The sequence below is a fragment of the Phocoena phocoena genome, chromosome 2, assembly GCF_963924675.1.
Source record: "Phocoena phocoena chromosome 2, mPhoPho1.1, whole genome shotgun sequence".
Lineage (NCBI taxonomy): Eukaryota > Metazoa > Chordata > Mammalia > Artiodactyla > Phocoenidae > Phocoena > Phocoena phocoena.
The window spans coordinates 87,256,476-87,275,046 of NC_089220.1; the positions used below are offsets into that span (position 1 = coordinate 87,256,476).

An 18,571-nucleotide genomic window follows, 5' to 3' on the forward strand; every position below is an offset into this window, starting at 1 on the left:
ATTAGACTGAGAAGTAATATTGAAAAATGGTAAGTGAGGAGATGGTAGTCTCGAGAAAAAAGGTACTGCGTTAAAAATGCCAGAGACAGAACACTGTTATCATAATGAGGCCTTATTGATAAATGAAAGGTATGAAGTAGGAGTAGGAAGAAAGTGTCTGAGTATGTGAAGAAATCTCTTTTTCTGTCCTGACTCCTTTTGCATCATGGAGACAGTTATAATCTCAGTCCATATCGTCATCTAATTTTACTTCATCTAGAGACCAAAGGTATATATAGAGATCAATAAGTACAAATAATAGAAGTGTAAGTAGGTAATGAATATAAAAGTATTTGATCCTGTAGATACTAAATGATATGCTGTTAGAACAAGTTGAAAATTTTGTTGAAACTGACTACTGGACATAGGGGGAAAATCTTAGATTTTTTTTTTTTTTAATCTTAGATTTTATACAATAACCACAACAATTTTTTTGACAGTTTTAAATTTAGCATATTTTATAACTTAATATATCACACTTACATTGATACATTTTTTATAAATTTAATTTTGTCTTGCCACATCATGCAAAAATGGCTAGGTAAGTTGTTGGCATGTTTTGCCATTATTTAGAAAATATATTTGTGTTGGTTTAATTTAAAATATAGAATGTAGTCTATATGGTGATACAAAATATAGTTTAGGGGATACTTCAGAGTATCCTGGAGGCACACTTCAAAGAAATAGTCAGACATCCTCCAAAGTAGTTGAAATGGAGAATTCATGGAAGACCCACCTGTTTGCCAATTAGGAGGGCTGTACTCTATATATTTAGATGCCTTGAACTGAGAAAACAGTTCATTTCAAATGTCAGCCCTGTACTGAAAGTCACAAGGACTTTCAAAACAGTAGGTGGTGATTGTTGATCAATATGGGCTTTTCTGTATGCCTGCTCCAGGGTGAGTAGCAGCAGAAATTCATTTATTTAACTGTGGTTAATGATTCCCCTGAACAACTTGGTGAGACAAGGTAGTGTATCAGAGAGTACATGATTTTATGTATGGATTTTTTAAAGTATTTTTCAACCTCTGATCTAGATGGCTTAGTGGGTTTATCACCTTTGAGATATCCACTCTGCTCACACAGATAACAATCGATAAAATGTAAAAAGAGAGAACTAAAAGGATATTGATAATCTCAAAAACATGTTAAAAATTACTGTGGTCAAGAAATGAAACAGGGGCTTCCCTGGTGGCGCAGTGGTTGGGAGTCCGCCTGCCCATGCAGGGGACACGGGTTCGTGCCCCGGTCCGGGAAGATCCCACATGCCGCAGAGCGGCTAGGCCCGTGAGCCATGGCCGCTGGGCCTGCGCGTCCGGAGCCTGTGCTCCGCAACGGGAGAGGCCACAACAGTGAGAGGCCCGCATACCGCAAAAAAAAAAAAAAAGAAAGAAAAAAGAAATGAAACAAAAATACACGATGATGAAAGGAAATGAATGATTAGACCTATTAGGTTCCAGGTCTGGAAATGAGGCTTCAAGGAATTTGACTCTTAAGAGCAAAAGAATATAATGGGAGCCAGGCTTATTGCTTAATGCCAGGATCTAAATAAGGCCCCATCTTCCTTGGCAGAGGAAGCAGAAAATAAATGTTGCTGACTGCCATCAAGAACTACAGTGTTTAGCAACCTGAAGGCTTATGGAGCCAGAAACCTGCAGATGCAGCCTTATGACCATACTGCATGGTCATACCACATCACTATTAGTTCTGTAATGAATCTGTGCTATCCCAAATAGCATCATGGTATAGAAACTCAGAAATGTGATTTAAAAATCTTATCCTAGACTGGGGAACTGGGACATCTCTAAAATGAATACATAATAAAACAAAATAATTTTATTTTAAATAAAATAAAATGAATAGATAATATAGGTGAACACAGAGAGGGTAGAAGAGAAAAAACACAAATACCCCACCCCCCATACACACATCCACACTGAAAATTAATCAGCAAACCAAAACCCCCAAATATATGAAAAATGTTAATGCTAAGAGAGCCAACATACCAACAATTGAAACATGAAAATTATTTTTGTGTTTAAGGGTCCTCAAAGAGAGATGACGAAATAACTTATTCAAAAAAAGAAGAGATTAAGAAACAGGCAGAAATAAAACAAAAACAGTTAGCTATAAAAACCAGTTATACATTTTAGAAATGAAAAGTATAATCATTGAAATAAAAAATCAACTTATGAGATAGACCATGAACATAATTGACTGACTGATTAGGAATCTTGTACTGAGATATTCAACAAGAACGTAGCACAGAGTAGCAAAGACATAGAGATAAGTATATATCATATGTATATGTGACAGAGATGTTAAGAGAGACAGAATATATATGTGTGTCTAATAGGAGTTTTGGGTAGAGAATAGAGTAAATGGTAGATAATCAATATTTGAAAACTTTAAAGTGCTCAGAGTTTTCTGAGGTTGAAGAAAGACATGAATTGCTAGATCAGATATGCCTGGGATAAATGAAAAAAGTCTTTGCTTTTAGGCATTGTAGGAAAACCTCAGAGTATCCAAAAATAAAGGGAAAAATCTTAAATGATACCAAAAAATATAGATTGTTTCCAGGGAATGACAATTATATTGACAGCAGATTTTTCATCAGCAAATTAAATGCCAGACAATAATAGAATAATATCTTCATCCTGATGAGTAGAAAATAACTATCAACATAGAATATTATACCAGCTAATGAGGACAACAAGGACAAAATGAAGATGTACTAAGTGGGTAGAGGAGGAATAGGAGATAATATTGAAAGAAAGGAAGAAGAAAATTCAAAGAAAGGCATCCAAACAGTAAAGTCAAAGAACTAAGATCAAATACTACAAAAACCACGATAAATATAAACAGATTAAAGTTACCTGTTATAAGAGATGATAAAAAGATATGCAAATCAAATCCAGCTATATATAGTGTTTACAACTAAATCTTAAACACAAACATGTAGAAAACATGAAAATAAAAGGACTATAAAAGAGGCTTCTCACTTCTGGGTATACACCCCAAAGAATTGAAAACAGGGACTTGAACAGGTATTTGTACATTCATATTCATAACAGCATTATTCACAATAGCCAAAAGGTGGAAGCAACCCAAGTATTAAACAAAAGAATGTATAAACAAAATGTGGCATATATGTACAATGGAATATTATTCAGCTTTAAAAAGGAATGAAATTCTGACACATGCTACAACATAGATGAACCTTCAAAACGTTATGATAGGGCTTCCCTGGTGGCGCAGTGGTTGGGAGTCCGCCTGCCGATACAGGGGACCCGGGTTCGTGCCCTGGTCTGGGAAGATCCCACATGCCGTGGAGCGGCTGCGCCCGTGAGCCATGGCCGCTGAGCCTGCGCGTCCAGAGCCTGTGCTCCGCAACGGGAGAGGCCACAACAGTGAGAGGCCTGCGTACCGCAAAAAAACCCACAAAAAAACAAACAAAAAAATCGATCATAAGTGTGAGAAGATGTACATACCATGCAATTTAGCACCTAATATGTTACCTACAAACGTTCTTATATATAAGGAGGCATGTACAAGAATATTTATTATTACATTGAAAATTGAAAACAATCATCAGTATGATAACATCAAGGTGTATGTACCAGACATACAGTGGAATCACATAGGAGTTAAAATAAATGAATAAAGCTACATTTATCAACATTGGTAAATCTCAAAAGCATAATGTGGAGGGAATAAAGCAAGTTGCAGAACAGATATATTAAGATGCTGTGTTGGGAGTCCCCCAAGACCACCCTGAGTCTTGATGATTCAATAGAAGAGTTCACAGGACCCAGAGGAGTTATAATACTCACAGTTATAGTTTAGTACAGCAGAAGGACAGAGATTAAAATTGGTAAATGGAAAAGCTCATGGAGCAAGGTCTAGGAAAAAGCAGATGTAAGCTTCCAGGTGTCTCCTTCCAGTCTCCAGCAAAGAAGTGTGACAAAACACATGTGAAGTGTTGCCAACCAGGGAAGCTCATGTGATCCTTGGTGTCCAGGGTTTTTATTGGGGTCATTCATGTAGTATCCTCATGTAGTCATGTAGTGCCCACGTGACTGAGGTCAGCTATTCAGACTCTAGACCTGCCTGCCTCCGCCTAGCAAAAAAATATTCACCATGAATCACTTCATTAGGATAAATTTGTCCAATCAAACTGGTAAGCATGGCTCAAGGACTCAGAAGTTATATCCCACAATCAAGCCAAGGACCAGTCCTGAAGACAAGCCTTTCTTTGCAGTGTACAATGACCTTGTGAAGTAGATATAGGAAGCCTTTTAAAATCTCTGACTTTAAAGGTCTTCCATAATTATTCCCAATTCAAACTTCATCTTTCAGACTTCATCTTTCTGCTTCCTAATATAAATCCAGTCAAATTAATCTCTTTACTGTCTCCTGAATACTCCATCTTCGTTCTTATTTGAATGCTCCTTTCCTTCTCTCTGTCATGGTCCAATATATTTGCCTCTTTTTTGTGAGGCAAACATGGTAACCACTACACTATAGAAACCTGATTGCCTCTTTTTTGAAACCTTCCTTTCTAGCTCTAACCCACACTGATTTCTCCCTTGTATAATTTTTTGCAAATATGATGCCTAATATATAATTTAGCAGTCTGTTACATTGATCAGCATCATGCATTTTATTTATATAGCCATATTCATTCACTGTCTACTGTGAAGTTTGATATCCCCAACTTGACTGGCAATTTTATGTAGTTGGCTCTGATTTTTTGTCTCTTGTTGTCTATTGTACTGTATGAATTACTATTGTGGTCATCCATTCTTGTTAGTGATTTTCTTATTATCTCTGTAGGTCACTGTAATTGTAGTATGGAAATTTTATGAGTGAATTCAGGCTAGTCAGAACACCAAACACCTTTTAAAAAAAGAGAAGAAACTTTGTAAATTGTTCTGTTGGAATATCATAATAGGTACAGGTCGACCATTTCTTTGATTAATATACCATGTCCTTATAATCTTAGTTAAATTAACTATATTTTGCAATAACTTTTTTAGACTAATTTTTTGGTCTTCTATATTTCATAATTTCATAAAAAATGAAAATATTTTCTTGGAGGAAATAGTGTACCTTGAGAAACTCACTAGTAAGTACCATATCAAAATGTTTATATATTTAAAACAGCAATTTCACATTGCATAAAGATGATTTAACTGCTCCAGGTATTTTGTCCATAATATTCCATATTAAAAAAAGAAAATATAGATTTCTATAAATCTCCCTTTTTTCTTTCTTACATTGGCATCATTTATGTTATCATTAGAGAAACAGATAATAATAAAAGACACCAAAATGTTTTGTTTTGTATAACTATCATTAGGAGACAGGGTCTTTCTCACAAATAGCTTACCTATTCTTCTCTTGTTACTCTTTTTCCTTCTTAACTCGTGTATATCCATTTCTTTTCTCTAACTCTGTTTTATCAACTTTTCCATTTATTTATTGTACATACCCAACTCTATTCTAGAATAGATTTAAGATGACTTTATGCTCTTTTTCATTATCCCCATTTACTTCAGTCTCCTGTTGTAAACTGCGCCCCCCCCGCCAAAAAAAAAGCCTATGTGAGTATGATTTGTTCTTTAACTATTTTCCTGATTGACTATTTTTTTTATTGTGGTATAGCTGATTTACAATATTACATTATTTTCAGGTGTACAACGTGGTGATTCAAAATTTTTATAGATTATGCTCCATTTAACGTTATTATAAAATGTTGGCTCTATTCCCAGTGTTGGACAATATATCCTTATAGCTTAATTATGCTATATATAGTACTTTGTACTTCTTAATCCCCTACCCCTATCTTGCACCTCCCCCCTTTTCTCTCCCCACTGGTAACCACTAGTTTGTTCTTTTTTTTTTTTAATTTATTTATTTATTTTTGGCTGCGTTGGGTCTTCGTTGTTGCTAGTTTGTTCTTTGTATCTGCAAGTCTGTTTCTGTTTTGTTATATTCATTAGTTTTATTTTTTAGATTCCACGTATAAGTGATAACATACAGTATGTATCTTTCTCTGTCTGACTTATTTCACTAAGCATAATACCCTCCCTGTCCATCCATGTTGTTGCAAATGGCAAAATTTTCATTCTTTTTTATGGTTAAGTAGTATTCCATTATATATATATATATATGTATATGTATATATATATATATATACATATATATATATATATATACATACCACATCTTCTTTATCCATTCACCTATTGATGGACACTTAGATTACTTCCGTATCTTAGCTATTGTAAATAATACTGCTATGAACATTGGGGGGTACATGTATCTTTTTGAATTAGTGTTTGCATTTTCTTCAGATATATACCCAAGACTGAAATTGCTGGATTATATGGTAGGTTTTTTTTTGTTTTTTTTTTTTAGGACACACAGTGCCAAATGTGGGATCTTAGTTCCCCGACCAGGGATCAAACCTGTGCCCCCTGCATTGGGAGTGCAGAATCTTAACCACTGGACTGCCAGGGAAGTCCCTATTTTTAGGGGGGTTTTTTGTTTTGTTTTATTTTTTAAATTTATTTTAGGCTGCCTTGGGTCTTCATTGCTGCACGTGGGCTCTCTCTAGTTGCGGTGGGCGGGGGCTACTCTTCATTGCGGTACGCAGGCTTCTCATTGCGGTGGCTTCTCTTGTTGCAGAGCACAGGCTCTAGGTGCACAGGCATCAGTAGTTGTGGCATGCAGGCTCAGTAGTTGTGGCTCGTGGTCTCTAGAGCACAGGCTCAGTAGTTGTGGCGCACAGGCTTAGTTGCTCCACAGCATGTGAGATCTTCCAGGACCAGGGCTTGAACCCGTGTCCCCTGCATTGGCAGGCAGATTCTTAACCACTGTGCCACCAGGGAAGCCCTATTTTTAGTTTTTAGGTTTTTAATTAATTAATTAATTAATTTTATTTACTTTTGGCTGTGTTGGGTCTTCATTGGCTGTGCACAGGCTTTCTCTAGTTGTGGTGAGTGGGGACTCCTCTTCATTGTGGTGCACAGGCTTCTCATTGTGGCTTCTCTTGTTGCAGAGCACAGGCTCTAGGCATGCGGGCTTCAGTAGTTGCAGCATGCTGGCTCAGTAGTTGTGGCTCGCGGGCTCTAGAGTGCAGGCTCAGTAGTTGTGGCGCACGGGCTTAGTTGCTCTGCAGCATGTGGGATCTTCCCGGACCAGGGCTCAAACCCGTGTCCCCTGCATTGGCACGTGGATTCTTAACCACTGTGCCACCAGGGAAGCCCTATTTTTAGTTTTTTAAGGAACTTCCATGCTGTTTCCCACAGTGGCTGCACCAATTTACTTTTTCCTACCAACAGGGCACAACAATTCCCTTTTCTCCACACCCTTTCCAGCATTTATTATTTATAGACTTTTTGATGACAGCCTTTCCAATCGGTGTGAGGTAATACCTCATTGTGGTTTTGATTTGCATTTCTCTAGTAATTAGCATTGTTGAGCATCTTTTCATGTGTCTGTTGGCCATCTGTATGTCTTCTTTGGGAAAATGTTTATTCAGCCCATTTTTTAATCAGGTTGTTTGTGTTTTTGATATTGAGTTGTATAAGCTGTTTATGTATTTTGATGTTTCCTGAATGACTCTTTACACAGCAATTAGAAATATATTGGCCTGATGATGTGGTGAGCCATCTGTAGAATTGACCAATACCTCCATAATTCTTTCTCTTTGTACTTAACTTTTCTTTCCAAGCAGAGGAAGTTTGTCTCATTGCAATGTGGATTTTAAAAATATAATTTGAAAAATTTTAAACCTATCATAGAAAATGTTTATAATTTCTAAAAAAGTCTTAAATTCTTACATCATCAGTAAGTTAATGTTATTCATATTTTAGGGATTTACTAAAATTTACTTTTTTGCCACTTCAGTGTCAAAGTAGAGTTTAACTTGTGTTGTGAGTCACACCTTAGTTTGCCTAGCATTTTTATTTTCAATGTCCATTTGTTGAATATTGTTGAATAGCTTTCTACAGTAGGTGTTATGTCTGTTGCTCTTCTTGATTTCTAATTGCTATGAATATAATATAACAGCCTCATGTCAGTCAACTTTCTTAAGCTTCCTCTGTCATTGACTTTTAGAAATATTGTTCAGGAAATGAGAAAGAATAAATCAGAATTACTTGGGATGTTTTTCAAAACACATACCACTAGGGATTCTGATAGTTTACTCTCTTTGCCATCCCTCCTTGGAAATCCATGACTATAGTGAATCACTGTTAGTGAAGAAACTTAAAATAGCCCTCCAGTATGTTAGTTTGTCTTATTTTCCAAAAAAAAACTAGCTTACACGGTACTCATTTATTCTGATAAGAAAAGTTATCAAAATTATTCGTGGAAAGTGATATTTCACAAAGCAGTAAATGACTACAGATTTCAAATATGTATTGTATCTAGTAATAAAATTATTTATTCTTCTCCTAAAGTGTTAAATTAGACAAATACTTCTATCAGAGAAGTTGTTGGTTATTAGGAAAACAATTCTGAAAATTGTGCCCTTTTCTTTAGAAAACATTCAAACCTTAAGCAGCAAGTACTGGAATTAATACAAAAGAGAAATTCTTAAATAAAATTATTTTCGGTCTTCATTCTTATTTCCTTTTATCTTGGATAACCTTCAGAAAGTGTATCTTTTTTTTTATAACCAGTATCCTGAAAATTGCCAGGTTTCACTTATCTACTTTCTGGTCTACCTCCAGTATAGGTCCCTTCTTTTCTTCTCTCTTCACTCTTGAATTAATCCTCTACCTACTTCACAGGCCGATTCTTTGATGAGAATGAATCCCCTGTTGATCCGCAGCATGGCTCTAAACTGGCGGATTATAATGGGGATGATGGTAACGTAGGTGAGTATGAGGCAGACAAGCAGGCTGAGCTGGCTTACAATGAGGAAGAAGATGGTGATGGTGGAGAGGAAGACGTCCAAGGTGAGCGTGGGCCTGGCCTCCATGCTGTGACCGTGAAACCCACCTCTAAGTTTTTTGGTTGAATTTGTGTAGAATTTTCCCCACTTAATAGCAGTACAGTCTTAATACAGAGAGGTTCTGTGCAGTTTTTCAATTTTATTTTGGAAAACAATTTTATGATAGTGGTATTTGTAGACCTTTAAATAAATCATTTTAATTTTTTTCATTTTTAGTTATTATGTGATATATATTAGTGTTTATAGTTACAATCTGAAACTCAGACTCTTCAGAAATTTTAGAATTAAATTGTTTAAAATGGCTCTAGACTTTACCTAAGGCAAATACTCCCAGAAAAAAAATCTTTTCCAATTTCTCATCTGAAAGCATTTCATCATTCTAAGTACAGATATTAACCAGACAGCCACAAAGGGAATGGTCTCATCCACACTGAAGACAGGATTATTTCACTAATGATTCAGCATAGGAAGGCTGTTTTTGACATTTGTTCTGAGAGGCTTAAACTTTATACTAAACAATCAGTTTTTGAAGATTTTGTCTGTTTTGTGTTTAATACACAGATTCAACATATTTTCCTTGTTAACTGTGTTCCTTCTGAACTTTTAACTTAGTGAAAGTTCAGAATCCACTTGTTTGCATGCACCCCTACCCACGCATGCATATCAGAGTATGTTGCTTTATTGCAAGTTCTTAGGCCTGTTTTCTGCCTGCTTATATCATTTAGTAGCATTTATGGAGCTTTTTCTCTTTTCTATAAAAATTGACTATGAACTTAATGTGTGAAGTATTCAATTTTATAATACATTGCATGAAATATTTTTCAATGTAACCTATCTTGATTTCTTCCTTAACTCTTTTTAAAGTAATTAAATGTTATTTAGGTTCCTGACAAGAATTGTTTCTGTAAAACTCAGAAGAAAATATAGTTGTCCTAGAATACTACATAGTTAATAGAAAAAGGAAAACTAGAGACTCTGACTTCCACCTAGGCATTATTTTGTTAGTACATTCTAGTTTGGGAAGAATGGTTATTGGATTAGAAAGAGATTAATAAATGCTAGGAGTTATATGTGGATGTTAATGAGAAATTCTCAAACACTTTTTGGTATCAGTGAAAAAATTGTACTCATCCATTTTTCTAAAATCTCATCCATTTTTCATAAATCTTACCATTTCTTTCTCATTGCTTTTGTAATTTGTTTGGATTATATTTATTTGCAATTATTTATAACTTAGTTTTAAGGCTTTTTCATGCATGCATATCGTATCACCAATTAGATTGTAAGCTCTTGGAGGGCAGGAATTTTCATTTATTTTGCCTTCTATTTTGTTTGTATCCTTTTCTGCCTTCATATTCAGCCCCCACCCCCACAGTAGTCCTTAGCGTACCTAGGGCCCTCAATAAATACTGTTAACTGATCATTTTATGCCTTTCTCATTGAGTTTTTATTCTTACAACTGTGACTAGGTTAATAACCCATTAACTTCTTGTCTTATAATCTTGCTTGGTTTACACTTTAAACATTCTCTGTTTTTCTTTCATAGAAGTTTCTATCATCTCATTGTATAATTTTGAGGTTTTTATTAGAACAATTAATTTCAGTGGTATTGAAAATTATTTCTTATATTTTGGCTATCTTAATGTTGATGACTTTTATCACAAAGTTCTCATTTGATATTTTTATGATTTTTATCCATAATAGATACATTTATCTTCAGTGCCTTCTCTCTCTCTTTCCTATGCTCTTCTCCCTCTCCCACCCCTAGTTCTCATTGCCACTTTCTACTTTAGGTCCCCGGTACCCTCATTCAACCCCTCCTTTTCCTTTCACAAGAGAATAAATCCATTGATTCTAAGGAATATAAGGAAATGACCTAAGATGATATTCTCAATGAAGTAGGGAGGGGATGGTTAAATTTGGGGGTTTCCTCATTTGCAAGTGAATCTTACTTGAGCTGGAGATTGCCATTTAACATTTTTTTTATCCCATTTTGAGGTTCACTAAATGATAGCAGCAGAAGGATAGTGCAGCTACTAAGGGACTCCTTCATCATAGGGAACAGAAAGATGTAAGAACATCTGCTCCAGCAAATACAGAGAGAGAAGTTTGGGTGAACTGACTAAAAAGGAACACTGGAGACTTGAATATTTAAAACCAAATAATTTTAAACATGTTTTCAGAGATTCTTTAGGTATAGTATTAACTGTCTAAAAAGTGGAGAGTGAGAATTATGGTTCTTCCCTAGTTTATCAACAATATGTATTCCAAATGTTTATTATTAAGTTAGAGTATTTAAAAGCATTTCTTCATAGCTTCAGTGTAAAAATAATGGTTGGGTTCCTAGGTCAGTTTGCATTTTCAGCGAAAGCAGGCAGTAGAGTGGAAAAAACCATTAGCCTTAGAACTAGGAGACCAGCTGTGTATTGCTTTTCTAGTCACTTATACTCTCTGGGCCACCATTTCTTCATCTGTAATGTAAGGGTGTTGAACTAGAATACATAGATGATCCTTCTTAGTTCTAAAATTTTGTGGTCACATTCATAGTGGATTCACTGTAACACATGTATTAGGGACAAATGTGTTTCATATTTCAGCATCTAAAATAACATCTTCCCCCAAACCCTAGAAAGAAAAGTGGAAACTTTATGCTCCCATTGAAACTCTGCAGCAAGAGATTTCAAAAATTGAGGCATGCACTTCAGAAGCACTTTAATGTTTCTACCAGTAGGGGCTCTGCTCTGCTCTCCCTGGTATTAGAAGCAGTTGTGTTTTTTTGTTTTGTTTTGTTTTTTCTCAAGCTGTTGGGTCCCTAGTATTAGACATTCCAGCTGCAGGACTGAGGTTCTAGCTTCAGCTAAAGACACTGACTTTGGTCTCCGAAATTCTGGATTATGAAATGGAGGCTTTGACAGCATCTCTGCCAATAGGGAGCTAAAGAATTCCAGCTTTATCTCTGATGCCTGTTTGTGCATATTGATCATTTGGGTCAGTACTGCCTGCAGAGTGTTTTCTGTAGAATTAAGTGAAGCCTGTTTTTCCTGTGTTTACAATCCTGGTTTATTTTGATTTTTAATTCCTGGTTTCCTGAAGCATCCTAAAAGAAATATTTTATTTACATTGGTGTAAACATTTTTTCCCTGACTTCTGCTAATGATCCAATGAAAAGGTTAACTAAAAGATTAACTCTGGAAACACTACACATCTGATAGATATATCTTTTAATTTATTCTTTATTATAAAAAGGATATGGATGTTTACAAATTCCCTTTACTCTTATCTTTAATGCCATAGAAGTTCCAAGTTTGTTTAATAGAATATGAAATGCACATTACTAAGTATACCTATGGAAGGAAGTTTAGCATAGTGCCTAAGTGCCTGGATTCTGGAGCCAGACTGCCTAGATTTTAATCCTAGCTCCACCACTTACTAGCTCTGTGACCTTGTGAATTACCTATACCTCTATGCCTTGAAATCCTTACCTGTAAAATAGGGATAAATATAGTTACCTAACTCAACAATTGTTATGTGGATTGTATGATTTAAATATTTATTCAGCACTTAGAACAGGATCTTTCACACTGTAAGCACTGTGTAAGTGTTAAATAAAATAATTTTTTAAAAAGTAAAAGCAAGTGTAGAGTTTTTTCCCTGGGATGCCTGCTTTAGAGGACAATTGCACTTTGGCCTGTGGATTTTTTTTTTTTTTTTTTTTTTTTTTTTTTGCGGTACGCGAGCCTCTCACTGTTGTGGCCTCTCCCGTTGTGGAGCACAGGCTCCGGACGCGCAGGCTCAGCGGCCATGGCTCACGGGCCCAGCCGCTCCATGGCATGTAGGATCTTCCTGGACCGGGGCACGAACCCGTGTCCCCTGCATCGGCAGGCGGACTCTCAACCACTGCGCCACCAGGGAAGCCCTAATTTGTACATTTTAATGGAGGCTCACTGCCTTATTTCCCCAAGGCATTCTTGCTTGGTAGAGCTTGCTTTATGGAGGTGGTCCTTTCTTGACTTAAGAGGGAATTTAGAAATTATTTGATAAATTATAAATATCTTTATATTTAATAGTCACTTTATGTTGATGAGTTATTTACAGATTTTGCTTCTTTGTAAAATGAAATAAAATATCAGTCCATATAATTGTATTTAGTGGCTGTTATTGTATATCAGATTTGGTTAGGTAATTTTGTCATAGATAAATGCAAAGAGGTTGTTGGTAGAAACATGAATTCTGGTTAGAATAGCTACACTGAAAGTAGACTCTAGTTAATGTAAATGGTAGCTCAGTGTAAGAGAAAGGCAATCAGAAGTCCTATGAAATTATGAAAAAGCAATGTGAAGGCGCCATATTAAAACTTTGCTAAAGAGCATAAGTTAATAAAACCAACGAACTCCTCCTTATATTTATAGAGGACTTTGGAAGTAAAGACTGCCTTCCTATGCATTAATTTACTTTGAAGTTGGAAAAATAGTTGTTACCCTAGTCTACTGAGAAGGTAATTAGAAGTCTAAAGAGATTTAGGAACTAGATCATGTTTGTTAAGTGCCTGAGCCAGGACTAGGGTTCTGTTTTTCTGTTCCTAGACCTTTGCTGTTATCTTGTTTTCTCTTTACAATTAATTTAAAAATCTCAAAAAGTAACATCATTTTTTCCTTTGAATAACTTTCCTGTAAATTTCTAGAAATTCTTCTTTATGTAGTAGCTTTTCCCACTGCTCCATGGTGATTGTCTTCGTTTAATTACTAAAGTCCTAAAAGATGTGTTTATAGCCATACGGTGAGGTCCCATAACATGGGTTCTAAGGAGAGCTTTCTGGAGAGGTGCCAGTGATTATTTTCCTTTTTAAAACCAAGATGATTTTTTAAAGTACAAAGAGTTCTTTGATAAGAGAATGATTAGTATATTTTCAAAATACAAATGTGATTATGGATGTAATTTCAGCCTTTGCACCTAACAGATTTGGGGTTATCATTGCTATTGAATTACAGTATTAAAAATATGAGATCAATTTGCTATAATATGAAGAATGATTGCCTGCAATTCTAAAAGAGAATTTCTGTAAATTTAACAGGAAAGTTATTGAAAGGTGAGAGAAAGTTGGTTTGTTTGGCATTTCTAATAACTAAATGTAAAGAAGAAATAAGAACACGTCATTATGGAAAGTTTATACATAGTACTTACACTACATGGTACATACAAATACACGTACAGAGTACATACACCACATGGCATCTTTCTTGAACAAAATGTTACCATACAATATACTAGAGAAGCTGAGAGTGGAAAAGCTATCAAACCTAAAAGAATAGATTGGAGATAGCTATAGTATACATATGAATTTGGAATCCAACCCCTCTTTAAAATATATACCCAGACAGTTATGATAGTAATACTTCAATATATCAAAAACTAAACTATTGGGTAATTGTAACTGTGAACCAGAAAGTAACAAAAGTAATTTTTAAGGCTGTGGAGGAGCCAAAAGATGTCATTAAAAACCATGTACGGGCTTCCCAGGTGGCGCAGTGGTTGAGAGTCCGCCTGCCAATGCAGGGGACACGGGTTCGTGCCCCGGTCGAGGAAGATCCCACATGCCGCGGAGCGGCTGGGCCCGTGAGCCACGGCCGCTGAGCCTGCGCGTCCGGAGCCTGTGCTTCGCAACGTGAGAGGCCACAACAGTGAGAGGCCCGCGTGCCGCAAAAAAAAAAAACAACAATGTACTAAAAAGGGAGCCTCTTAAGCTCTAATTAAAATACTAATTTTAATACTCTGAGCATTCTTATTTCAAAACTTGAAGATAGAAATAACTATAAAATTAGAAAGGAAGAGAAGAATTGTTGTTGGTAGTTAAGCTGAGAGTAGTGAAGTGACAGGTGATAGCCGAGAAGGACCCAGAAAAACCTGTCAATAGCCAAATAAGTCGAACTCTGAAGCACTATATGGAGTCGTTTAGTATAGCTACTCAAAGTGACTTTGAGGATGTTAGTGTCTAATAATATTGTGTAATAGTTTTTTTCTTTTCAGTAAAGAAAAGGTTGTTTTTTAACATACTCCATTTAGGAAGTTGCTGGTAAGCTATTTGCAGAATAGCAAAGAAATTCATTTAAACGCTAAATTTGGGGATCATGAGTAACTTTTATTTTATTTTCTAATTTTTACTTGATGACTATGAATTAATTTTACTATTAGAAAAAATGTTTGGTTTTTAAAGGCATGAAAATGTATAAAGAACAATTTCTACCAAAGCTTTAATTTAAAGGACTTTCATCTATATAGAAATAATATATTTACATAAAAGGATCAATTCCTCAGTGCTTGTGGAATCCTAAAGCTTTGCTAACTATCTAGCTCTACTTATTTCTTTCATCCTCTTTCTTTTCCCTTCTTCCTTTCTTCTTTCCTTTCTCTCTCCCCCCACCTTTTCTTCTTTTCTTCCTTCCCTCCTTTCTTTTTTCTCTATCATCAAAAGATTTGTTAAAATTAAGTGATTTTCCAAAACAGTTACAGACTTTTCACTCATTTGCCAAGCAACTAAGAAACAGAACAGCATTTACAGAGGTGTAAGATAACGAGTAGAAAACTACATTAAGGCTGAAGGAAAAAAATAAAAGAGAGAGATTATTTGATTGGATTTCTGTAAGTGATTTTAAAAATAATATTCTTGATACCTGATTATTTTCCTTACAGATGATGAAGAACAAGAACTGCAAATGGATCCTGCAGACTATGGAAAGCAACATTTCAATGATGCCCTTTAAGCCGTAAAGGAAAACTTCAGAAAACCTAAAGTGCTGTAAAATGGAATCATTTCTACTTTGTCGATTTTGACTTTTGTTGTAAAGATCAGTTGTATCAGTTGTAAAGATACATTGAGATAGATTTAAGGAAAATTTTAAATGGAAGAATGTACCCATGTACATATGTGAACTTTTCATATTGTATTATTAAAGCAGACTTTGGGGTTATGTTACAGTTGAGCCAAAAACAAAGTAAGCAAAACTGTAATCTTTGCATTTAAAGCAAACTAATGTATATTTTACATTTTATTGAGGCTAATTCGTTCCACAAATAGACAAACAGGAAAAATGATTGTACAGTTTATATGTTGCACATAGCATAACCACAAAGAGAACAATTATTCAACTGGAAAACTTTTAATACACTAATACATGCTGTTAGCCCAACAGGTGTTCTGTTCTATCCACCCCTCATCTCATGCTGTTCAAGGAATCATACCTAGAATAGTTGCATGAAAGAGGGGAACCTGAAAGCCAAACACTGGGCAGCAATGTACAAAATCACTTCCCTACTCTTTTTATTTTACATGAGTAATGATGTGTTTCGGCAGATAAGCTTTCAGCTGAGGCCTGATGGAAGCTGAGATAACCTGCAAAGACATAATAATATTTATGAGTTTTACCTTACTTAGTTCATGAAATTGTGAAATGCATGATCGATGATGTATTTTCAATTTTTAGTTTTTCAGGTAATACCAGTACGGTTTAACCGTTACTGGCTAAAATTTTTATATTTTCAGAGTTAAAGTTGGTGAAGATATTAATGATTTAAATGCCAGATTCTGAAAGAGGCTAAATCAACCTTGAAATGAATTTGCAATCAGTATTTCAAAGCATCTCTGGTAGTTTTAGTGATCTTATTTGACTAGACTTTTTCAGAAGTATTAAATAAGCAATTTTAACAGATTTTTATTAATGCACAGATAAGTAGAAGTACAGTGAGATCTACAGCCATTTTATTAAAATAGCTTAAAAGTTTGTAATAAAGATGAAGAACCTTTGTATTTACTTAACATGTTAGTTAAGAACCCATAAACCTCATATTTGCTAGACTTACAACATTATTTTAAATGCATTTGTCTTTTTTGACACTCCTCAGTAGAACGTGTAAGCTAGCTAATCCTTGTTTTCTGATTGAAAGAACTTCTAAATCTTATCCCCCTCCCCCCAAATAAAAGGTTTTGATCATGAGAAATTTAAGCTTGTTAACTCTGTGTTTCAGAAGGGCTACTGTTAATTGCACATGAACATGAGATGCTTTTTTTTCCCCCCCGTACTCAGGTTCTAGTCAAAATTCAAACCTACAGAGATTAAAAAAAAACAAAACAAAAAAAGGTTGTTCAATTATTGGAGGTGCAGAAATTCTTAGACTTCAGTTTTAAATTATTTAGCAACCCAGAAAAGATGTAGTGACTTACTAAAATTGTTTTTTCTACCATATCAAAGTTAGTAATTCATGGCTTTGCTGTAGAGTCAGGCCTATAATGAATAGGTATGATAGTTCACAAGATTTTTTTAAGTGGAGTTAAAGGGAATTGATGTACACCTTTTGGAAGTTAGGGTGGGAAGATGAATCTAAAACAAATTCCTAGTAATACTTTATATTTAATACTGTAAAATCTTTACAAATGAAAACCATGAAATTTCCTGCCTTAGTTCCTTTGTCATAAAAACAATCACTTGGTTATATGGTAGCTATTACTTACACAGCAAAATTTCTTCAATTAGCAGTCTAGACATTTTATAAACTGAGAAATCTTGGATCAATTGATAATATTTTTGACTGTATTAACATTTTAGTGCTATAAAATACTATGTGAATCTCTTAAAATTCTGACATTCTACAGTCTGTATTAGACATGCTGGTTTTATAACGTTTTACTTCTGCCTTAAGATTTACGTTTTTTAAATGTATTTTTGCCCTGAATTAAGTGTTAATTTGATGGAAACTCTGCTTTTAAAACCATCACTTACTGGGTTCTAATAAATTAAAAATTAAACTTGTTTTACTATTTTGCTGATTCTGATACATATACACACATCACACTCATGTGATGCAGTTAGATTTTAACACTAAAATTTGAGTAAATTTAGAATTCATTTTAAGCTAAGCTAAACTGGAATGGCAGAAATTTTTACACTAGCACTGTTTACTGTAATGCTAGTTTATTCAACAAATTCTGAGTGCTTCCTATGTGTCCAGCGTTGTTCTACGTAGTAAGAATACTGTAGTAAATAAGGTAGACCAGGTTTCTGTTCTCATGGAGCTTACATTCAAGTGGGAGCAGTCAGACAATATACAGGTAAATACTTGAATCAGATAATTTTAAATAGTGATGAGCTATTATAAATAAAACAAAGTTCCAAGGTTCCAAGGTCTATAAAGTTCCAAATAATCAGGTTTTCACATAACTGAAACATTGCAGTTGTAAGGCTAGAGTATCATGAGCAAGGAGAAGACAAATGAGGCTAAAGAGGTATGGAAGGGGTAAGATTAGGGAGAACCTCGTAAGTTTAGGTTATTTGTTACTGACCCATAAAGAGAATATGCAGCATATAAAATATACATGGGAAGATGGTTCCAGGGAAAATGTAAATATGACTTCAAAGTCATTTCTCAAACATATACCTTTATTTAAAAAAATAAGATTGTATGACTTTTTGACTTCTCATTTGTATCATCCTGTAACAACAAAATTTGCTAGAATATGAGGGCAGAGAATGTTTAAAAAAAAAATAAAAACAAAAACATGAGGGAGGTAGTCAC

The 18,571-nt window shown here is 34.9% G+C and overlaps 1 protein-coding gene across 2 annotated transcripts in view; it reads left to right on the forward strand.

Annotated features, from left to right (window-relative positions):
- Nucleotides 1–17,808, forward strand: part of GOLM2 (golgi membrane protein 2) — a 111,180-nt gene extending 93,372 nt beyond the window's left edge. Inside the window, exons 9-10 of one of the 2 annotated variants that reach the window (XM_065871582.1) lie at nt 8,844–9,011; nt 15,695–15,765. In XM_065871582.1, the coding sequence (XP_065727654.1) occupies nt 8,844–9,011; nt 15,695–15,765 (239 nt within the window). Of the gene's footprint in view, nt 1–8,843; nt 9,012–15,694 lie in introns of both variants that reach the window. The other variant, XM_065871583.1, reaches the window with a different exon arrangement.
- The last annotated feature ends 763 nt before the right edge of the window (nt 17,809–18,571 follow it).